General features: G+C 38.3%; 1 protein-coding gene across 1 annotated transcript in view; it reads right to left on the bottom strand.

The window, feature by feature from the left end:
* LOC111255164 (glutamate receptor 1-like) overlaps positions 1–24,116 on the bottom strand; it is a gene marked incomplete at its 3' end in the record, with an annotated part of 39,294 nt that extends 15,178 nt beyond the window's left edge. The window contains exons 1-6 of the mRNA XM_086976434.1: positions 24,071–24,116; positions 22,089–22,337; positions 10,224–10,288; positions 9,643–9,828; positions 8,938–9,093; positions 5,786–5,986 (exon numbers count right to left, since the gene is read on the bottom strand). Coding sequence (XP_086832560.1) covers positions 5,786–5,986; positions 8,938–9,093; positions 9,643–9,828; positions 10,224–10,288; positions 22,089–22,337; positions 24,071–24,116 — 903 coding nt within the window. The remainder of the gene's footprint in view (positions 1–5,785; positions 5,987–8,937; positions 9,094–9,642; positions 9,829–10,223; positions 10,289–22,088; positions 22,338–24,070) is intronic.
* Between the last annotated feature and the right edge of the window lie 763 nt (positions 24,117–24,879).

Below are 24,879 nucleotides of genomic sequence, written 5' to 3'. Positions count from 1 at the left end.
ATATACATAAACAGAGGGAGAGATTAGGTTGTTTTGAATATTAAACACCACAGAAGGTACGTAAAATTTGTTTATAGTGCAGTTCAGAATACCTGTTCTAAAATTCGATATAAAGCTTTGCAAGTCTAGATAGACTATCGACGCGGCCGTACTGGCCTTCTTTCATCTGTTTCGCTGCCATTACACCATCAAACTCTCAATAATGCTATTCACTTAGCTTTAACTTTATACTTGGAAAACGAGAATATTACAGAAGAAATATTATAGTTATACGTTGCGAAAGTTATACGTTGCTTTTCTAGAGATGCAACGTTTGAGTTTGTACGTGTCAGACGAAGGCTTAGAGAAGTCTCCATAAAAAAATCATTTCCTAGGTTACTTTTTCCAAAAAAAGACTGCTTTCTTCAATAAAATTTTGTACGCTAAGCAGACTACAGTGTTATGATCGGCGTTTGTTCTGCAACTAGAACGCCAACTTAACGTTGTCCTGTCCACGGCCTGCTGTTGCCTCAGCTACATTGGCCAGGTGCTATCTTTGGAGATTCACAGAGTCACTTAGCTCTTATTTTCCGTTTGCCGCGATTACAATGGAAGAGTAGGACCACTGATTTTCAAATTTAGCCACCATTTCTTAGAAGCTTTACATACGCTATGCTTTTTGCATTCCTGAGCATGGACATAGAATTTACCTGCTCTGATATTGAACGGCTCCTACAAAATGATATATATGCTCGGGAGAACAATTCTTACGAACAATTCTATTTAACATCAGGTAACCTACAAATGTTTTTCCCTATGGCATCCATATGACAAACTTAGCAGACATTGTAGGCCTGGCGCTCCTTTGTCTTTAAAGCCCTTTTGTATCGAGATTCAGCACACTAAAAAACGCGATAGACTATGGCGTGTTTTTGAGAGCTCTTCAAACAAGCGTTTCTATGCGAGTCACTTTAGCCACTTAAGTGAATTACAACGCAAAAAATCCTTTTGACTCCAGCTATTGTTAAGGGTGCGCTTTAAGGACTGGTCTTGTGTTGAAAAACTAGGGAAGATTAAATTAAAACAGAGCTGTTTATATTTCAATGGCTTTACTAAAAAACAAAGCTTAATTATAGCCACGTGCCCTTATCTGATATGGCTTTAAAAACTTATCTACCAATCCAATATGCTATGACACGCGATGCTAACTTAAATCTACTATAGAATTTCATCAAACTTTACTGTTACCCTTGACAGCTTTAAGTAGAAAACCTATATCATTTGTGGTAGATACAAATCAACTTCTGATAGCACCAACCCTTAAAGCATAACTGAGACAATGAATATCGATCGGCATCACAGCGGTCTGCTTCTCGGTCGTTGTCAGACACTACGAACCAAGTTTTCTCATACATTTTGTCCATGTTCTAGAAAATTGCACCGACTTAAAACGAAGCGGTGGCCAGTGGAAGAGGTATAACTATACTGTATGCAAATGGGGGCTAAGGAAATTTTTCATCATTGATGATAAGATTTTATCTAGTGAAGAATATATATATATAGAAGTATAAATAACATATACGATAACAACTGTAATAGGTGAACAATTTGCTTCTATAAATAGATTATATGTGAAAAGGCATTCAAGTTCCTGGTGGTTGCCAAGTTCCTGGCTTCTACTGCGTATTTGCATGATCTTATGACAAGGCTCACTTTGTCTAATCCCGGAGGCTAGGTGTTAAAGTGTCGCATAGATGCAAAACAGATATGTTGAAAACGGGTTTTATCATATAAAAATTAAAGGCTCTCAGCAAGAAGATATCCTAAACGTGTGCTGGAGACTATTTCTAGCATACTGGAACAGGAAAGCGTGTATAGTGATATGCATGTTAGAAAAATGTAACCGTGCGACCAGCTAATACATATTAACTACAAATAACTAGTTTTTAATTGGACGGAACCCAGAAGTTCAGAGCTCGTCGTCCCTTCACTTTTACATCAAAACAGTTAAAACTTCTAGATGAGAGAAAATAACTTGGTAACTTTCTGCACTGAATTTGTACTTCGAGGCGGGCCTAGGCATTTTTCTCAAATGTTGCACGCTAGCTCGAGTCTGTCTCCCTTTACCAAACCCTACATTCCCGACACTATTGCATAACCCTATCTTTTAAACTGATTAAGTAAACTGCGACATAGAGTCTTTTTCAGTTAAGTTTTGTCTCTTGCTTTAAAGAATTATTGTAGTTTTTAACGAAATGTTTATCTTGATAAATTAAAAGATACATTTGCTTGCAGTTAGCATTCTTAGAACCTGAGACCTGAATGGTTAGTGACAAAACACGTTCCCCGCTAAGAGGCAAATCTTTGAGGCCGGAACCGAGCATATATATTATTGTAGTATCAACCGCCATTTTCCAATTGTAACATTTAATTATCCAATTTTTTAACATGTGGTACTTCGAAAATAGAAACTCCTGATCGCTTCTTTAATTAGTCACTGATGTCCCCATTCGCACGATTAATCATTAGCAACGATTTTCCGTGTCTTGCTCATACCTAAACTGCATTCATAGATTTATCGTAATTACTGCCATTACGTCAATTTGAGCTCCGAGCAAAAAAAACGTCTCTTTACGTAATATCCACTGAACCTAATCCGCATGAACTTTCCATTCTCTCTCATGGGTTAACTGTATCGTGGCATACGCTGCCTTCTGAAATATCGGTTATATGCATTTCTATGTATTTTTGTTATCCATAAAACTTGCGTCCACCGGGACGAATGAATGCCTTTTAGACCACTCGAGCTGCCCAAGTAAAAATAAGTAATCTGAAAAATATCAGGAATAAAGAAGTGGCAACAAACTGTAGTTTTTGCACGCGATCATAGTGGTAAAAATCGTTTTTTTTTATTAAGCAATTTCAGCGACCATTGTTTCCTTAACTTTTGATCGTTTCAAGTTTTACATTCGGTATCACCGTTAGGCATACCATCAGATAACTTTTAACGCCTAGAGAACGTGATACCTCATACACATAGCAATCTAAGAAAAGTGCCAGTGTCGTATTCTACCGTAAAGGCGGCGATCGCTACCTTTGAGCGTTCTCAGCACTTGGGGTGCTGATCAAAACGATTCAATGTCAGGGTTTCAAAATAATTGCCAATGCACCTTTATGTGTATTATTATGAAGGAGAAACCAACAAGAGCCCTGTTTTTGTTACGTCAATGTATGACGTCATAACCAAATCTGGGTAAAACTGGACTTTAAAATAATGTAAAGAGCATTTGGCACTGATTCGCATAGTGTAAATGATTAAAGAGAAAAAACGTAACCCACAAATAATTTATTTTAAAACGACCGCAGTTTTGAACACCTTTCAAAAAATCACAGTCTAAATTTTGAGCAAACATGGTTCTTTTGTGGATCGCCCCCGAAAAAGCTCCGTATGTGTCGCATATATCGTGGAACTGCTTTGACGGTTAAGAGAAACAACTTCCAATATCAATACCTGTAAAATTTTCGTGCTACGCCGTCGCGCCCTTTATTATCTAACTTAGTTTTCCTGCCATACGACTTAACTTGGAGCCTATTTAACCCTTCTTGAAACTCGGGGGACTCTCGATACACAGGATCGTCGTCAGAAAATGCTGCAAGTCTGCTTCTGGAAAGAGGACAAAATATGGCATCTTCAGCCTGTTCGAACGCGCATAACATACAGCCTTTTCTGATAGCGGTAGAATGAATGAGCGATTGTAGCCACATTAGACTTTTGTTGAAACTGCCAATACGTGAGAAATCCCTAAAATTTATAAGTATATAGACATAGTCCGAAACCTACTTCTGCGTTTGGTATACAACAAATATACTTTACTTTTAAAAACATTATCTTTTCATTCCTTTTGTTCGAACTATTATAGTTTTCAAGAGTAATCAATACAAATATACCGAACGTATTCGTCCCAGGGAATTCAGTCGTTACCAGAACGATAAATGACCCCTTGTAAAGGGGTATATTAGATTATTACTATTATTATTATTACGTGCATCTTTTATTCATTTTAAAAGCGGCTTCGTTTAGGAAAAGGTGCGAGAACACTAAGTTATCGGGAAGAAGAAGGTGGTGATGTAGAGTTTATATTAGAACTTACCGTTTTGAAGATTGGGAAAACGTTGACTTTGGTTAACATTAACTTTATATTTTGATATTGGAAAAGGGTCCGGCATTATCAGTTTGATAAGCGTTTAATTTCAGGAAACAAGTCTTCTTATGCCTTTTTCTTGACGCTGATATTTTCTTGCACCTTTGATTCGATTTAGCCCGCATTGTCTTTCGCTGTTAAGCCGTAGAATCATTGCTATATCTAAAACTTATACCCCATTTTTTTTTTATATGAGTTAGCGCGAAAAGACCTTGAGCCAAGATTTTAGAAATGTTAGATTTATGCAAAAAGATACGTTCAAACTAGTTGTCCCATAATCCTGAATGCAAGTTCGTAAAAGGGAAATTTGTTGATCTGTAGCATCTTGACGACTTCATTGTAAAAATAATGTGGGATAATTAACATAGGGCAACTGCTGCAGAACAGAAAATAACTAAGAGTGTGTAGCGGGACATCCGCATCTAGTAACTGAATAGTCAAAGAAAAGAAATGAGATATAGAAACAATATAGTCGAGTTGCTAAAACAGAGAGTCATAATACCCATGAAATGCTTGGGACATTTTGTTTCGTTACTGAAATAAAATCTGGAGGGAAAATTGTGACTAGAAGCAAAAAAAAAAACAGTTGCAACGTGGTTAGGAAATAGCGTACAAGGCTAATGGAACTTTAATTGCTATGAACTTTAATACAATTTCTGGGTCTGCAAACCTAAATTTTTTTTGAGACTGCGACGAAATAGCGTTGTGCAATATCTGACACAAATGTACAATGCGAAACAGATGCGAAAAAAGGAAATAAATGCTTAAGCTCTGCGGGTGTTCGTAGATAAAAGTAAGTGGACTTGGTGTAATATATACGGTACTGTTTAGTATAGTTAAGGTTTATTTGCAATTTGGTCTCGATATAAAGTCGCCATGTTAAGCGCTGGATTCTGCCTAGTAGTATCTGCTCAGATCGTACTTAAACTTTAGATTTTCCATACAGTTAAAAGAGCTGATGGCTGATTCTTTTAATTTTTTTAGTTCGATGCAAATAATTCTTTTGTTTAAAGTGTAATAATACGATATAATTAAGGTGGTCTTGTTCGTATATTTGGCAGGCCGTATACGGTTATGTATATATATATATATAAATCGAAGTTATTATCAGTAGCCGCAGGTGGAATGAATGAATTCAAAAGCCTTCCCTCGTATTTGTCGGACTGCATGAGAGACGCCGTGTTCACCATTTTGAATAAAGGCAATGAGAACTTGAATACTAACATAACATTAGAATGCACAGCGGCTGGGGACTATAATTTGGTCTCGAGAAGTATTGTTGTCAAGGCTTTTGTCTCACAAATCTCAGAAATATTCATTCAATGGCAAAGAAAGAGCCGATATACGGGCGTAAAACCTTGACGGAAAAATCCAGAACCGCTCATTAATCAAATTACGGTAATTGCCAAGGATTTATTGAGATGGATCCGTAATTCGTGAATGCAATAAAAAAATTCAGATAATATTAAAAAGTCCGCACGTAATATTATTAATTGTTCTGAGCCATGTCACTCTTCCTTCCCAACGAAAAGATATATCCCAAACTCGTGTCCCGATAAAGCCATGCATTCGAAAAAATACTCCTCAGAAAAATGAATACTCACGTTGCGCAACCTATGGAAGATCTCATTGCCGTGTTCCCAAGGTATAACTTTCTCCCGCTTGCAATCGATGCCCCGCGTGTTGTTATTGTACACTTCGCCGCGCCGAAAATTCTTCGCGAAGATCGCCGGGTATTCGTTGAGCAGCTGCTTAAATGCACCCAGCATTACTCGAGTGCCGTCGTACATCAGCGCTGCTTCGGACTGCGTTTACCAAAAATAAATATATATAACTTATGAAGTAACGATACACACGAACGTCGTATTCAATTTTCTCGACTTCAATTTTTTTTTAATTTTCGCTAAAATTATCTACTAGGTAGGAAAAGTTCTGGCGCTTTTTTACTGAATACAAAACACCATGTTTTTTGTTTTAATGACAATAAGTTGTGTTCATAACTTTCTTCCAATATTCTATTAAATTATATAGGCCGTTTCATCAGAAATTTTTTAACCATGTTTTGGGTTGTTGATTCGAGTTGAAAGTAGAGCCCCGAAGGTGATCGCTCGGTGGCGTAGAGGAGAAGTGAAACTCCGTCAACGTACGCTCGAGAGGATAAAGAGGCTGCAATACAACCTGCTATTTGGAGTCCAGAAGAGTAGCTTTGATGACGTCTGCTGCGTGTGGCCTCGCACCGTGGTCATATAGGATGACTCGACCGTTTGTCGAGTCTCTTTTAGTGAACAGCTTGGTTGACTTGATGCAACTAGGCAATATATATGGGGCTATCTATTGTCTGGTTTGTAGGAAGTGACCAAACACAAAATATAATGTTTTCTGGATGAAGATTTGGAAGACCACTTATTACGATCTCTGATTTACGTAGGCGTGCAGACATTTCTTGTCATCATTGATGACAGTTTCGTGCAAAAATTGGTCATTACGGCGGTACGACGCTCGATACCAGACAAGCTATTAAAAAATATGGCGTTAAGCGGTAATTGCTTGTTGGATTCAGGAGGTTCAGGAGATACCCAAATTCTGAAGCTTCTCTGCAAACCCAAGAGGCGACGAGTTAGAGAGGGTTCTGTGGCTTCGAAATGCATTTTTTCAGCCAGTTACCGGGTTGTCAGTCGGCAGTTCTCTTTCAAAAGTGCCTTCAGATGGTCACTATCAAACTCAGCGATAGGCTAGAACGGACGGTTCCGGATTGGACTAAAGTACCGTTTCCAAACCTAGCAAACCACTTTTAAGCAGTCCTGGTTCGGCAGCGCTTTGGTCGAAATACATTGTAGAGACAACGTTAAGAATGCACTTTTTCCCATTTGAGATGTCCAGACCTGAACAGCCTTATTGAGTTAAAATCAGACTGAGAACACTATAATGTTGCAGTCCTGCTGATAAAACAGGAAGCGCGCCTTCGAACGGTATATCAGAAGTAAACAACAAATAAGTGACGCAAAATTGGAAAGAGATACATATCCTAAAATGCGAAAATTTTCCTTCTAACATAATACGTTGGTTTTTGGCTATAGATGAAAAACAAAGTATATATTGAGATAATTTTTTCCGCAAGAATTTCTACGAGCATCAAATTGAAATTTAAGACTCTAAATAACAATCGCTTGGTAGGTATTATTTTATCGCCGAGTATACATCACTGCGTAAACTTGGCAAAGAGGTTTGGTTAGTCTATCTTGCAATTGCATTATCGACTTAGGCTATTCGTAAATTCGGCACACGTTCAACAATTTAGGATACATCAACAAGGTAAGTTAACTGAAGTTATGCGAGAGCGGTTCCAGTCGTTAAACGGTAAAGTTGTAACAAAGGTTAAAACATGACGAGTAAGAGTTTAGCTTGTCGCACCTTATTAAACCGATATACGAAAATAAAAAATATAAGACAAAAAAATTTAAAAAATATAAGGAAAAATATCAACTTCAATCGCTACCAAAGAATGGTATATTCCTAACTTATCATATACAGAAGCGTCTTGATCTATACAAACGTGTCCGGGTAGATACCACAGGGAACAAAGGTCTCGTTTAGAACTAGCAGAAAGATTACGCCATTGAACCGCTGATGTTAGTTCAGCTTGCCCCATCTCAGCAAGTGCATTTGTACGGGAACTAGTTTTAAATCTTTTTTTTTTTTTAATTTAATAGAAGGGGCTGGCATATAATCATCAGTAGAAGGGCATTTACTGCAAAAAGCATATGCTGCTAAATATAATTTCTTATCAAAAATTTTGTGAATGAGGAATCCCTGGATGAACTCGCTAATAACCACACGCATATATTAATACTCAGCGCTGAATTTTATTTCACGTTTCCTACACTCAACTTGATTCCAGTACTATTTTACGCGAAAATTTCAACTTAATGTATACCACGCAGTCACTGTTAGACTTCAGTAGTACTATCTTTTCTCGTCAATTACTTTTGGCAAATTACCAGTATCTCTTTATAAATAAAGATTGTATAATTTATTTGAGTCCGTCACCCACTGCAAGAAAGAACTAAGTAAATAAAATAATAGTATCTTACAAGCTATCTGGGCCCCAGATGTTTAACATTTGTGTGCAATGTGTTCAGCTATGAACAGCAATGTCTGTGCAATTAATATATACATTGCGCTTTGAGTATAACTTCAAACTGTCATCTTTTCAGAAGTGCGTAATTTTATAGATGTCCGGTCAGTTATAATCTATAAAAAAAAAATACTCATTGAAAACAACCTCCCAATATACCTACCTATCGTTTTTTGATCCCCAATACGATTAATGTTTTTTATGATGGATACAAAAGAGAAGTATGCCGTGTTACGTGTCTAGCTTATTTAAAATAGCTGAATTACTTTTTCTCAAGGATCCTTAGCTTATTACATGCAAATCGCTCCGGTGCGCCGGAAAAGTAAAGGGCCACCTTCCGCTGCATCATTGTAGCCTTAAACTTTTTCGTGCCTAGACTGAGCAATTTCTGGCCGGACTGTTTATCTTTATGATTTTCTTATCTAAATCCGCAATAGAACTGGAACATTGTGTTGTAAGTTGAGGCCTGCAAGCGAAAAAACTTTGCTTTATAGAAATATATATTCTGCTAAAGGCGTGAGCGTAATAAATATTTTGTTGGGTTGAAAGTAATGGAATCTATCTGAAGCGTGCATCTGGAGGATTAACTCCACACCCACAATGGTTATACTCAAGACTCACAGTGATCGTTTTGGTCTTAGGATCAGGCCATTGATGACGACTCTTTTCCGTAAATACTTCCTCGTAGGCGCGACTATTGTTTTGAACGAGGCGGAATCCAGTGATATTCACCGCTCCAAATTCTATAGCCGGATTGTTAGCGAACTCATCCATTATCTGTAATACGACAGTAGTGAGAGACCCAATGCGATACCACTGTAAGTACACCGAAATATAAGAAGCTCTCTATAACCCTGTAGACAAGGTGTTCAGGTAAACTAGTTAAGGCTTTAACCTAGATGAACATTTTGATATATCAAGGTTTTTCCAGTGGCAACAATCGAACTCACTGTATAATATATAAAAATGGGAAAAGAATAGGTTTATAGTAAAGAAAAAATGTAGCTGCACAGTTCAAGATCCATTAGCCTAATTAAGAGACTACATTCTTTCGCTTTGAGAACCTGCGTCTTTCCACACTACAAGATCACGTTTGTCCTATCCTGTGCATATTTAAATAACCTAAAATACTTCTGATTAAGCTCGCTAAAAACACTTATAATAAATAAAGAAGATATTTTGTATTCCTTTGTAAGGAAAATAATTATGCCTGACACAAAGCTGTGTCGGAAAGGAGCACCATGTCTGTAATAGAGGTTCCAACTGTGGGGAACACGGAACCTTTAGAACAAATCCTCATTTTAAACTGCAAGGGTAAACACTGACCAATCCACCAAGTAGAAAATGAAAAGTTCTTCTGCCCACGATAGGGTGTTTCACATGCTTAATAATGATCTCTCGCGTCAGGTTAGCCTCGCAATCGATGACCACATGCTTGAGTTGGTCTCGAGTCTCATTGTCGTAGTTGACGAGAAACTTGTTCGCCTCAGACGCTGATGTCACCCTTCGAACCTGTTTTCGGCCACATTAAGGCCCGTTGCAGAAGCACGTTGTCGTAGTCAATGTCAGGATGAGGCATTTCAGTTAAATTCGGAAAGTAAACCCGCCAAGGTGTGATTTCGACATGCATGAAACGCAGAGATTGTAAACAACCGTGGTTAGAATCTGAAGCGCGTTGAAGCTCGACGTGGCCTTATTAAATACTGCACATTTGCGTTGCAGTATTCTAAAGGTCGATGTGTCAAAACGCTAACTAAATAAATTGTTTGTAGCACGTGATAAATTGTGCAGTACACAGGAGAGTGACCTTTTGAGGGAGACTACACCATGTTGGAAGTAATTGTCCTCTCTCATAGACACAAGATTACGCTACCACTTGGAACCTTCGAAGATTCAGCTCATCTTACCTTAATTATTTCCAGCTTGTACTCGTCCGTCGTCAGCTTGTAGAGGTTTTGCAGCTTCAACAATCCTGAAAAAACAAAATAGGGGCGAAAGAAAAGGGATCAAGTATTGAAACTATTAATTGTAAAAATATACATACGAACATTGCTCGATATCAGCATTTCACAATGGAAATGAAATAGTGTTTCAAATAGGAGTTTCGCTACGCCGATTTTAGATGACAAAGCGCTTTCCTTTTTCTTTGAAGTGTAGGTTCCGCTGTTTGAGATGAGCGTCACTGGCACATAGTTCCAAGCGACACTCAGCCGCCCGGACAACTTCCGTGGAGTCCTACTAAGCTGCTGTTTCGCCGACGGCTGATATTATTCATCACGTATCAGTACGATCCTGGCTGGGAATCTGCTTCGAGAATTGACTGGTGTCTATTTATTTAGGATTATTTTTACCTTCCATTTATTACACAGCAAACATTTTTTCAGGCGCACGAAAGGTCAGTCGCAACCTAAAAGTGCAGTCTTTACATGTTGCCTAACTTGTGCTTTTACATATTGCTGTAGGCATAAGCTGTCTATTTCGATAAGAATCGAACATACTTCAGATATTTTAAAGAGTTATACAATTCAACAATAACAAATTCAACTTTAGAGTTATATTCCGTATAATATTTTTTCTTCTCATTATAATAATAACAGAAATCGAGCCGTCTGTTTCGATACAAAAAAGGGGAACAGAGAGCATCGGACTTGCTTAAAACGTCCCATGCAATTAATGTTTGTATTTAAATTATGTTTAGTGTTGGCTCCGAGTATGTGGTATCATTTTTTGAAAAGGCTTAATTTATCCCTGACAAAGTTGTCCATGTAGAGGTACGTCACCATCGTCAGCGTGCGTTAGCATGTATACAATGCTATGTTATTTGGAAAGCCTCATAATGCCCCTTCAGCTAAATTCGGGGATCCGTGGACTTGTTCCTTTATAAATTAAAAACGGCTCGAAACATTGACCAGTTAGCAGATATCAAACAAAACAACTGTGCTTTCAACTTAAAGGCTTGCTTTTTGTTTTATCAGTTGGATGGCCATTGTCTGATTTGATCTAATGGGCACAGCCGAGGCTGTAATTTGGAAGAAAAAGGCATGTTTAAATATATCTTTCTCTTAGTTCTAACAAGTAAAAGCTGTCTGGAGTACATTACATGCAGCAGTGTAGTACATATAGCAGTAAAGAGAATTACGCACCCTTCGATCAACTAGTTTATTTTCAATAAATGTTATTAGCGCAACCATCAAGGTTTTCTCTTCAGTCTGTCAACGATAGCGAAAATGTCGATAACTGGACCAGTTTAGGATTTTCATGAAAAAATTAAGAGTCTCTTTAGTAGACGAATAGAAGTAATCCTACCGCCCTGGTAGGTTTGTCCAGCAAGTTTCGATTTTCCAGATTCCATAGTTCTAATTAGCCGTATCGTATCAGAGTCAAGCAAGAGGCAGAAGATGAATGATTAGTATGAAAACCATCTATCTCAAGGGTACCCAAACTCGAATTTCCCAAGCTACTGACACGGTATACACAGGGTGTCCCAAAAATGTATGCACTGCTGTCTCTTTTCCGGGTGCAATTAATTGCAAATGAAAAGTGGTTAACTTTTTATCGCAGAAAATGTATCTTGAAATACTAATGGAAGTACGAGGAGGCAACAAAAACAATGTCGCAAGGGGTTTCAGGCAGATTCACCCCCGTGACTTACAATTAATCGGGTAATAGCTAAGTTTGAAGCGGGTGGAATAACTCAGAATGTTCATAGACCACATTCCGGAAGGCTAGGAACACGAACGAGCTTCACCAGGTGAGAAAGAGTACTGGAAAGTTATAGCGAAACATCTCAAGAATCTGTAAGGCAATTTAAGTGGCGAGCTTACCATTAACAAATTAAGTTTACACCTTATTCCAAGAACTTATGCAATCATGATACAAGCTAACCATGAAGATGATCCCAATCGAAGAAAAAAATTTTGCGAAGGGTATCTGGAAGTGTGCGAAAAAAATGCCCAGCTTTCAGGAAACGTTCAATACGATAATAAGACACATTGAGAAATCACACGAGAAATTTACATAATTGCACTTGCTGAGTCATTATGAATTTACATATTATGCAATAATACCATGCAAATTTATCAAGAGTTAGAGCGATTTGACCTTTCAAGCAAAAAGTCGTTTTTTCGACAGTACTTTGAGTCGTTCCTGAGTTCACTCAGCACCTGAACTCACTGCAGGAACCTGCTTTACCACGCATTCGGGTATGAAGATGCCGAATCCTATTTCCAACAAGACGACGCGTCTGCATATGATCATCGGGATGTAAAAGCGCACCTTGATCCAAACAGATGGGTTGTACAAAAAGGCTCCATACAATGTCTTGCCGGTTCACTATGTCTGGCGCCAGTAGAATTTTTCTTATGGAAGCACTTTTAAGACAAAGTCTAAGCTAGAAAAGTGACGGCATTAAAAGCTTTAAAAGTACCAATTGAGGAAAGATGCATCATAGGATCAGATGAATTGTTTGTTGAAGTTTTTAAAACGACAGCCAACTATTATTACCCAGACGGTACTAATATTGAATATCTACTGGAAGAAGAAAACGTACACATTTTGTACCGATTCTTTTTGAAATTTAAATAATAATAATAATAATTATATATAAATACTAACTGAAGTTATAATCATTAAAACTATATATACGTTTTTTTTTTTACGTCCAATCACAAAATGTGTACTCTAAAAACACTACAGGATGGCGCACGCCTTCGTTAGTCTACTAGCGGTCCACGCTTATCGTAAAGCCTTGTGATAGCACAACTACTTTTGCAAACGCCATATAACACATACATACATACATATAAATTGACCATAGGATAATTTCGCTAGAATATTTTTTTACCAAAAGCGTTATCATTATCATTTCCAATGCCACATTACTCAATATGTTGGTATTCGTATAGGTGTTATGCCCCTTACTTTTTTGGGAAGGAGATTCGTCATATCTCTCTTCCTACACGTTTAAATGCAAGTGGTTATTGCTGTTGGGAAACTCTAGATGTTGGAGGCAGCGTAATTCCACTATGGAAAATATGTGATGTGCTTAAATTTTATGATTCCAAGCGTTTTTCTGTTGAATTCTTTTTTTCAAAAATTGAAGAAGCTAGGAGCATCTGAAGCTTCTTTAGTGAGAAGAAATAGTTTTTAGGTAAAGCAGAGAATTCCACGCGAGACCAAAAATGAATCACGGGTTATATCCAGAATATATCAATGAAGCCTTTGGCTGGTTTGTTGCATTGGCGGTAAAAGAATCGGTCACGGTATGAATTCTAGCGAATGACTTGATGAAATTAGCGAGTGAAACTGTAGTCTACTATCACAATTATCCTGCACAAATTACCAAATTGTACAACCGTACATTCTGTAATATCCAAAGGGTCTATTTTGAATAGAAACCAATGGCTGTAAAAAAACTCTTTACCCTCTAGAAAGCCGGTTTAATTCATATACAGCTCACGTGTAGCTGAGCTGTTATAGACCAACTGTAAGTAGATAGCTTCGATCCGTGTGTGCGTTGATAAATTCAGATATCGGCACACCTCCGGACGTAAACACAGTTCGTTTCGTGTCGGGAGCGAGCCATCTGATAAAATGCTTAACGATGACACCGGACTTAAAACTTGAAATTACTAGTTTTAGTTGTACTTTAAAAGGGCTTCTAGTGTACTTTGAATAGTCGCCTAGAACATCTCCTATATTTCGATTACCTATGTAATACCTATGTAGCTAGCACACAAGTTTTTTTAGTGGTTTGGTTTTGTCTGTGAAAACTTCATGGCATTATTAGAGCGAAAGTAAGTAAGATAAGATAATAGGATTTACTTAACTTTATTTTGGTACATCAATTTTTGTAATCTCCTTCAACAAAAGCTGAATAATATCTTATCGTGCCTAGTGTATATCCTAATGCAGCTCCACGAACATATGGAAATACCATCAGTTTGCCTTTATGGTAAACTCTTATTGAGGTACCTAAAATTTCCTAGCGTGCAGCAAAAACTATTATCGTCGTACTGGTTACTACAGGAAAAGCAAGCATCATTTTAACCGTACTTTTATCCAAAATAACTAGAAGCGTTATCGATAATAGCTTCTTTGTCAAGATTTTCAATTTTTCGTCGATTCGTATTTACAAATATGCGTTGAAAAGAAGCTTACAGTAAAAAGGTGTAAATAATAAAAATATTTCGAAAAATAGCAACTTTTCAAAATATTGTATAGATAATATTATATATTATATATAAATAATAGTATATATAGGAATTATCAGGCTTCCTAATATTGTTTTTACGTTGTTGTACCTCGCCGTCAGATAAACGTTCTATCTCATAAACATTTCACACATTTTAGCAATAATTAATTATGTACGCCTTACGAGTTTCACCAATCTCTCGACAAATATACTTACTCTGCCAGAAATTTACCAGCCAGGAATTTTTAGATCCGATGTTAAATATATTATATAGCTAATTTTAGATGTCCTGTCCATTGTCAAATGCACTGTTACTAATTTGAATTTGTCCTAGTGATCGGAACAAGCAAAAGTGGGTTGGCGCTAATTGTGATGCGTGCAAAAAGACTTTCCAAGCCTCTGAGAAGCGACCTTAACAACCTTGGCCCTACGTTACTGGCAGTCGTGTGGAAAATGATCACTTCGCCTTGTCTATCGGCTCTTTTCTGGTAGATGGCGTTGGTTAGTTCAGAAAACTGACTACCAAGCCATAAAATAGTAATTTTTTTCAACCGTCTTGTTTTCCTTAAGGATTTTTTCAGTTTATGACCCTTGCAGTCCCACCGAAAACGATTGATTACCCGGCTCTGGATTACGAAATCTGGGCTTAAGCGTACCTCTCGGAGCTAGGTATCCCTTTCTTTGTTGGGCTAGAAGCACGACTTCTCGTTACGAATAATGCATAGAATCTTTTATTGTGACTTATGTTGCTCGGTGTCAGGTGAAATGTTGGAAAATAACGTTTCGTGAAAACTTACAGAAAAACCGCAGCTCTTATATTTGTGTATGAGGTACAGACTCCTGACTTGAAAAGAACAACTAACAGGTTAGTGCCATCGAAGTTCTTTGTGAAACCCAACTACCTTACATGTGAACTCTTCATTATCTTGAAAGCTGTTAAAGCCTTTCTTAGAACTACTTGGTGACAAGAACTCGTATTTTGCTAAATCATTTAGCTTATGCTTTGCTATTACGTAGTGTAATAAGCATATTATTATAATATAAGCACGCGAATACGTGTACATCTTGGTTTTCATCATAAGCAGAGAGCAAGTGGCTGTAAAGTGCCCGTCTCTGTCGATCAATGACAAAATTAAGTCAGTCCTTCTCATTTTAATGGCAGCCATGGAATGGGCGGCTGGTGGTGCACCCGAAATCGTCAATGGGTCACTTGAATGGCTGGTTGATTTGGAGTGGCTTCTGACACAGTTCGACGAGACGAAACCCGAATGATGGGCTGAAAATACAAGCGGCTTGCGAGGGAAATGAGATGACCATAGGACCAGGTTATAAGGTGAACGCGTAGGCATGTGCAGGGAGTGTTCCAGGCTTGATTTGATTTCAGCAAGATCAGCACCTTCTGTTAAGCTTCTTACTGCAACGAGAGTAACCCCTTATGCTAAGTTAGTCCGGATAATACGAGTTTATATACCAAACGAGCCTGACACTCGCTGCTCGGGCTTTTCGAGCATATTACGTTAGCTTGACACTGTATGGGTTCGACGATGGCAGTACAGATCCAATCAGCGCTGGTCAGCCACCAGGTGGGACACCGATGCCGGCTACCCAGTGTCCGACGTCAGTTGGCAAAACATCGATGAATATTAGTAGTCAGTTTGCTATGAAAAGTTGGAAAATAGACGGCTTTTGCTCAAGCAAGGCATTCCTGTCCAAATAAATTACGATTCAGACTTCCGCGATTTTGATGTTTTCTAAATGTCATCAGGGCATCATCCAAATGCCAAACGCACAAAAGACTGTCCACCACTTAATAGAATGCTAGTTTCGGACAACGAGATTCGGACTAAAGCGCGTGCGTACGCACTCGGCTGTGATATGTATTAACAAAAGTACATTTTTCTACCCCGACGGCAGCAAATCTATTAATCCGACAAACCAATCACTGCCTGTCACTACAAGTACTCCCACAGTAACGTGAGCACGATAAAAGACGTTGTCGTGTCGGCTTGTTGCCATCCACGGAAGGTTTTGAAGACCGATAGCTGCGCGACCATCTAGTTGACCTTAGAGACGATGAAACGCCATCCTGGAAGCCTCAAAGGGGTTTACGCAACGCAATATTATGTTGCACACATTGGACGCTAGCAAATATCAGTAGTGGGATCGGAACATCTGACCGGATACGCGTGACAAACCTGTTATGGATCACTCATTGTAATATAAATAAATGAATAAATTCACGTCTAGGTCTATACAGGGTGAAGTGCTTAGCGGCGGTAGCAGGTATCTTACTCAAAACATAGAGGTCTGTATATATATAACATAGAGGTTTTGATATTTTGATTTTTATGACATGTTTATTACTACAGTAGTTCTGCGCCACTACTTTCGGTTTGAAAAAAGCCCTAAAAGAACATTCACGTTCTGCTGAAGTCATATTCGGTGGGACAAAATGCCCTTAATATAAACCTCATATTCAAATCTTAACAGGTCTAAAGCAATTTATATCATCCTGTTTAGAAACAGGTCCTCAAAAGGTTCGCTCATAACCTTTTATGAACTCCGTGTGCTTGCGAGAAAGATGCAAGGTCTGAATTCATACTCCTCCTCTATGTAATTCTCCTTAAAATTATCAATAAGCGTTTTGGTTTGGCCACAAGACGGAGACAGACATGGGGGGGGGGGGGGGTGTGGTACGCATGTGCATAGCACTTGCTTGATCAAATTTTGAAAGGCATACGATTTAGTGTCGCGTCGTTGTTCAGGAGCCTCCAGAATGCATGACTTATTTTTATATACGTACATCACAGTAGATATGTTTAATAGAACTATTTATGATTAAAAGTGAAAGCATTTTCTCAGAAAACGTCCCCCTTAAAATATAGATCAGTTTATCAACGACAAGGCAGCCCTGATTTAGAATTGTGGTCATAATGTCCTAGAAGCAACTTAGGCGTAAGACGTTTTTGCAGCATTTAGTTACTTCTAGCATGATCTTGACCATCGCTTCGAAACAACTTCTCAAGAAGACCGCAAATTCTTCGAAACCCTTTAATAAAGGTTACATACTATTTCCAGTGGAGATTATTGCCCACTTACGTTAAGTATTTTTTTTAAGTTTACGTTCAGCTGCAGATACAACGTAAAATAAGATAAGGTTCTGCGGAAACTTATGTTGTTTATTCTAACTTAACAAAAATGTATCGAATACGTTTGAATGATCGGTTAATATCATCGTTCTGTTTCTACTAAAAGTAGGAGCTATTATATCATCATTTTATCTAACAGTTCTGAAAAACAGTTAAAATTCGATAAGTTAGTATTAAGCAAACCCTGCTCTTTAGCCAATTCTCCGGCGATTCTCTTTGTGTAAACAAGCCTCAGAAATAAACTTCGAAAGAACCTACCCCTTTGGAAAGAGCTCTTAGAACGGTTCTTGCTAGCCTGATTTAGAGTTTCTCTGTGAAACGGCATAATAATAATACTTAGTAACGACTTTGACTTCCCATATGAAACGCATGGAACATTTGAAAAACAAAAAGTAGAAATTAAGTTTTATCCTTTTACAAATGCCTCAACCAATGAAAAGAACGCCTAAAATAGGGACAAAAAATAGTGTCTACGGCACATGCAAGCAATTTCAAGTTGTAAAAAAGTAAATCTCAGTGAGCTCTTTATGCCAAATTATTTAGTGGGTCAAGTTATTTAAGGGGCAGCGTCGTGCGACGTCTCAGTGGTTCACAAAAGCCACAGTTTATCGTGATTGGCGTTAAATTGAAAGCACATAGCACAAGCACCTGTGTCAGTGCAATCATTTTAATCACACACAACTTGAACTAGGCAAGTGAATCAGTTTAATTTGCTGAGAATAATAAAAAAAAAATAACACAAAATAGAAACAAGGTATTCACTAATAAATACGCAAAGGATCAAGTGTTGTCAAAAGTAATCCGAAATAGTTTTCATCCAAACATAATAAATCACCAGTATAGCCTGCTACCAAGAGGCAGGTCTAGCTATTTGATTTTAGGCCAACGCAAGCAAAATCAAAAATATCTACCCATTCATTATATATTCGTAGCTGCCTTATGTAGAGAAGGGTGCCGTTAAGTAGTAGACTCGAACGCGCAGTACATAATAAAAGAGATGGATAGCACTGTCGAATCGTGGATTAAGAAAATTGTTACTATGATCGATAAAATTTATTCATTAATGAGGCGGCATTTTGTAATAACACGATTGGCCCAATATTTAAAAAAAAAAAAACCGGCTCGTATGCAATAAAGCGATCCTACAAAAATCATAAGAGCGCGTAGGAAATTGGCCCCCATCTTCGTTAAGGAATAACTTGTGTTGGAGAATTACAACTCTACGACTGATGAAAATGGCCTTCAATTAATGTAGGAAGGAAACAAGGTTTCAGTATATAATACAGTACGTGCTTACCTTGGGTTCGATATAAATTATTACTGACCGAAGCAATACGTCTGATATTGAACGCAACACATGTTACTGGGTTTGACAACCAATAAACACCGGGTCTCTAGTTATAAAATCAGCAGCAGCAAAAAGCAATACTTTTTAATTACTAATCTGTAGCCTGTTTATAGTTCAATTATTATTTAGTACTCGATACGACACAAATATCGCTCTATATAAGAACATTATCTCTCTGTGATATGGGCTGTATACACTGCAGATAGTTGAACTTGTCATTCATCTTTGGTTAAGTTAACAATCCATGCGTATTGGTACTTCTTGAAACGTTATCTGCCTAGCAGCAAAGCTAGATAAACGCTAGAAATAAACTCAGACGACAAAAAACAATTATCTCTATCGCTAAAGGATGACTAACGGTAGGACGACTATCAGTCGTTAGCATAACTCGGCATCGAATAAATTACGGGTGGTTAATGGGGAAACTTTTAAGTTAATTGGCAATATTCTTTAACTTTGTACCCACAAAATAGGCACCCTAGAGCAGTAAAAATATGTCAGGGTCCACCTCGTATCGTTATATTATTGATATTTTTTTGGAATTTGCGGATATAGAAAGACCCTTGTACGAAATCCTTGGCTATAAAAATAATCTCGGTACAAAATGAATACAAGATAGCATAAATCCTTCGTGTGAATTAAATTTGTGCCCATAGCCATAGGGCCATACTGAAACATGTTAATAGAGGATCTTAATAGCAATAGCTATCTTCTATATTTGTTTAAACAATGCCATATATTCACTAATGGGTTCTGATCATTCGGATAAAGGGCTAGGTATTTGAGGTACGAATATGCACTTGGCGAATCCGCCCAGGTTCAATGAAGACATAACCTGGAAGAAGAAGCTCGATTTTATTTAGTTAGAGGTGTTAAGAAGGATGTAAAATGTGCCAATAAAAGACATTTTTTTGTATAGTAAAACAATAGTATCGCTATACCTAAGTCCGAGTAAAAGTTCCAATAGATAGGGATAATGTCTTCACGATGTGCAGCTTCACATAGCGGCAGAAGAGATGCACTGAAGTCGAATACATGAAAAACCTAACTATTTCAAATTAGGTACTATGTCTGTATCCTCGCTTACTTTCGGCATCGGATTAACTGAGCAAGTCTTTGTTTTTATGATGCACGAATGTGTTACACTGCCTCTGCAAACATCGCAGGTGCCCATTAATGGACAGCTACATAATGTATGTTAGCGGTTCTAGGTTTTTGATCGAAATCTCAATCCGTTCTTAATAGCTACATGGCTACTATGAGCGTATTCTAACGAGGATTCATATTAAACCTTTTGGCACAATTTGCAATACTTTCCTACCCCAATTACAAATCTAAAATTCCATTTGGAATATTGCTTGCGACGCGTAGTGTGCACTAGATAAAATACTTGATTGTGGAAAGCTCAGTTTAGTATCCGCGATTATCAGGAAGGCATCAAAGCATTCCCTTTTGCAGAGTACGGCATGCACAGTTTATGATTTCTTTGTGGTCCTAAAATGTCAAACCGACGTGGTCGACAGAGCAGCCACATGGTCGGATGCTGCGGCAGAAACAACAAACTTGTTGTATTTTGCCAGTATAGTATATTCCAATATACCTGAGTGAACCAGGGAAAGACTTTAACCATGTAAAATAAAACAACGAGCCGGCAGAACACACGGATGGCGGATTCAGTGGCAGACCGCGTGCTCAGGCAGCTCGTTGTGTCCTCTGCGTCGTGCTTATATATCTTTCTGTGTGTGAGCGCGCGTGTAATGATACACTGTCGATACATCTACCCCTTCTTCCATTACCTTGCTTCCTGCCAACCCGCAGCCAGCGGCGATTTTGAGACTTGTGCCCCTTACATAACCGGGTGGGTGCCGCTTGTGCCTTCACCCTGGCAGACACTAAAGAAGAGGGGAAGTTTGTTTTCTGTGCGGAAGAAAGCGCGCAAGCAGGTAATAAGGATGATATGGTCGGACAGTATGGGGCAGGCCTCGAGGAGCAGGGAGCGCAGAAAGGATGCAAAGATGGTCCAGCCATAGCGTTGCCACAGTAAAGGTAAATAGGTACCAAATGTTTACTTGTGGGCCCACATGCATTGCTCAGTAACTTAGGGAAAGGCGGTGGATCTTATAAAACTTATTAGGTGGCCATAAATAATGAGGCATCATATCATTTAGACAGGATATTTGAATAGTGCACATCGTCACGTTTTCGAGCAATCTTGTTTAATACATACTCTTTATAATTAGTGCATCGGCACACTGGTTTTAGCAAGCAGTACTAGTTACGACATTGCTTGTTAATGCTCAGAATCACAATCCTACATAAGATACTCGTCAGAAGTACGCTCCAGGTCATTGCAGCACTTCAGTTGATCACTGACAGATCAGTTAGCGACACGTGTTTCACTAACATGTAGCAAATCTGCTTCGACCTCATTTGAGCACGTTAATATCGAAAAGAGAAGTTTGTCTCTAAATGCTTGACAAAAAATCATATTCTTTAAGGTTCCTATAAAGATCTGATTCCTCAAAAAGGTTTAAGTGATGACCGTGAACTGCGTACTTATACGTTCTCATGTAAAATTACGCATTGTCACTAGCCCAAAGAACAACGGCATCATCGAGAAAATAAGGGAAATTGAATTTCTGTTTGGCTTCACATTAAAAACGATTTCTAATATAAGATAAATATGTGTAGCTTGTAACATGTCCAATATTACGCGGAGACAGCATCTCGTGCGCCAAAAGTATAGGCAAGTAAATCTTAAGGATAGTCTCAGTGTTGAAGCCAGATTGGTCTATCTGTTTGCAGAAGGCGTACGCACGTGAGAAACAATTTAACGAGGACTCTTCTTGTCTTTTTATCGATTTTTTAGGCGTTTTTTAATGAGTTACAGTAACAAGTGTGTTCTACTTATGCGTCGATCGGGAAATTTCAATAATGCGTTCGCGAAAGTTAATAATATATAAAATATTTAATTTATATATTACTTTTTAACTTTTTAAGCTTTAAGGATTTTATCGCAGTTTGAACTGAAACGGCCACTTTCAGTTAGAGACTTGTGCCAGTTAACTAAGAGCATTCTTACCGGCGTCAGAATCGTAGATGTAGACGATTTGTTTCCATCGATAATGCTGTATGAGGTCAAGAATCGCTTTTAGATAGTCAGGCCGCATTGAAATACCGTACCTTGCCGGCCGGAGCCTGGTGTGATACGGAAATGACGGACTAACAATAGGAATTTGAAATGTATTTGAATAGGACACCAGCGTCTCGTAAGATGAAGCCGTTGTCGTGGCGACCATGGCGAAAGTTCCGTTCTTCAGGATGGAGCAAACTAAAAACAAATCAAAATGAAGTAGTCAAATCTTTAGTGTTCAAACATTACATGTTTAGGTATAATACATATGATGGTAACTAACATGAGCTTTATAAATTTCACACAAACTGCAACTACTTAATAACGATAAGGTTTCAGTCTTGTGTCTGTTGTGTGGCTAACAGAATAAACGGTATTTATGTACAAACTGTGTACACGAATACTGTGAAACAACGAGCTTTTTGAGAATTAACGCCCTTCACTCAACTCAGAACTTTCTTGTCTGCTCCTCATCGAGTACGATACACTATCAAAGGAATCCTATAAATAATGGTTTACCTCAAATGTGGTGAAACAGTTGCTCCAATTGGGTAACAGAATAATTACTAAGCGACTAATTTAGGACTTTTGTTAAGATGATTTTAATGGTGCGATTGAGAAACATAGAATAGAACAATATATATAAACTGGGAGACAGTGTAGAAATAGGCACATACAAGCACACAAGCGTTAAAGTCGTTAGAGATAGCCCTAGACGTCATTTTTGGTTCTTTGGTGAACAGGTGTGTGTCAGGAAGAAGGCATGCTAGCTTCCTCATGCAGTGCAATAAAGCCCTTCAAAAACTTAGATTTAAATCAATTCAACTGGTCCAGATTCACTGAGATTAAAAAGTCGGAAGGACAGCCGGAAGGAGACAATAGTCCTTAATTGTTGACAGCATTCTCATCATCATCAGAACTACAGCTTTCTTGGACAAACTTTTTTACAGTAATAGGCAGCCGCCGTTGTATCTATAACGCAATAGCCCCAAGTCGGGGCAGTTGCTCATATATATAAGAAACTATGAGGATGTCTTGTTTCAGCGCCGTATTGCCCATTGAGTTTAAACTCAAGCTTAGGCTTAGGTCCAGCTATGATCACAGAGGCAATACGTTAATAGGAAAAAGCGAGTAACCAATGAAGCGAATGTAAAAGTATAACAAGATCAATTATAGTTTAAAGTATACACGTTTCCAACTGGTAACTGCGGAGCTAAGCCCACGGGTAAGTTTTTGTTATTAGCAAGATCTACGTTGGCTATTCTCAAACATACCCACTTTTATAACACCTTGCCGTTTCTCTAGGTATTATGTAGAGTTGGACAGAAGTGTCTAGTTTATTCTAATATCCCCGCGATATAAAATAGTACTTTTATTGTCACGTAGGTCAATCCACACCTAATTTATACTATACATGCAAAAGCAGTGTCAGCCAAATGTCCTCCTAGAGACCGCTTGCGCAATTCATTCCGTTTCGCGTAATGCTGCGTAGTTCATTATTAACTCCACGAAGCATCTTGCTGGGTACATTGTTTTGCATTGTTTTTAACGTTGCTCTGTATACAGCGTCCTGTACATTAAACCCCACGGGAATCAGATCATAGGACCGAGACCTGATGACATTGCCGCGCAACAGGATCCTAAGAACGTCGTTTCAAGCAGATTGTTTTCCACGAAGTGCCGCAAGTCGCCTCGTGTTGTTGAAACGAAAGCTTGCATCCTGGTCGCTGACCGTGACGTCCTGTCGACATCGTTAAATTGGCACCTATGCTACTCATTCATTTGTTCTGTTCATTCTCTTCCCAGCCTAATTTTCTTTACAGGCGAATGAGTTTCTTCTTGGTCAATTAGCTTTATCCGCCAACGAGAAATGTGGTCTACATGACATTTGCGGAGTGTCACCGCAGTGGACTCTCTATTTCGATACAAACCTTGCTCTGAATTGTGACTTTTTTTGTCGCAAACAACACGCACCATTGTGCCTGTCGCTCGAATGCATGTTGGCCTTCGGTGATTTACAAACACGACAGAGACAGATAGAATCGACCTTAAGTTTGAAATAAACTTAGTTTTCCCAATAGATATATTCATTTGCTGTATATTAATATGCAAAATGTATCCAAGGTTATGGTCAATCCTTAAGGTGAGAGACCATCAATAGGCGATATTCATTTAAGCCTACAAATTAAAGTCTAATGCCAGAAATCTTTTTCGAAAGTGTATGGCTACAAGAGAGGTGTTGCACCGTCTGCTGAAAAGGCCCGCTGCCTAATGGTAAAAACCTGCTGTTTCCTTCAACGCGGTTTTCTAACACAGTAACTCAGTGGGGCGACAATAATAGGTAGTATGAAGTCAAGCAATGAAGTTATATTTGTATATTTAACTTTATGGAATGCTTTAAAATTTTCCTTCATGATCCGAGAACTAATTTATCAATGTTTTAAGTTAGAATTTTGTTTTTCGGTTGGTATTACTTGAACACCAATAGAACCCCAAAATGGTAAGACATCCTAGTTTGAGCACCTTAACAGAATTTCAAAAACTAATCCACCTTTAACTAGCTTATCTGGTAAGATCAAAACAAAAGCTTAAAATAACGATCTTCAATCGTCACACACAGTTGATACCGACGAAGAAGAAACATGTTCGCGGAAATATCGAGACCTCTTTCGAATCTACCATACCCTGAAGCCCTGAATTCAGTCTATTTGTTTTTTTGGTGCACGTGCCTAATATAGCA

The sequence above is a fragment of the Varroa destructor genome, unplaced genomic scaffold (assembly GCF_002443255.2).
Source record: "Varroa destructor unplaced genomic scaffold, Vdes_3.0 BEIS01000852.1, whole genome shotgun sequence".
Lineage (NCBI taxonomy): Eukaryota > Metazoa > Arthropoda > Arachnida > Mesostigmata > Varroidae > Varroa > Varroa destructor.
The sequence above is the reverse complement of the archived record's forward strand: the minus strand, read 5'-3'. Positions and strand labels throughout refer to the sequence as shown.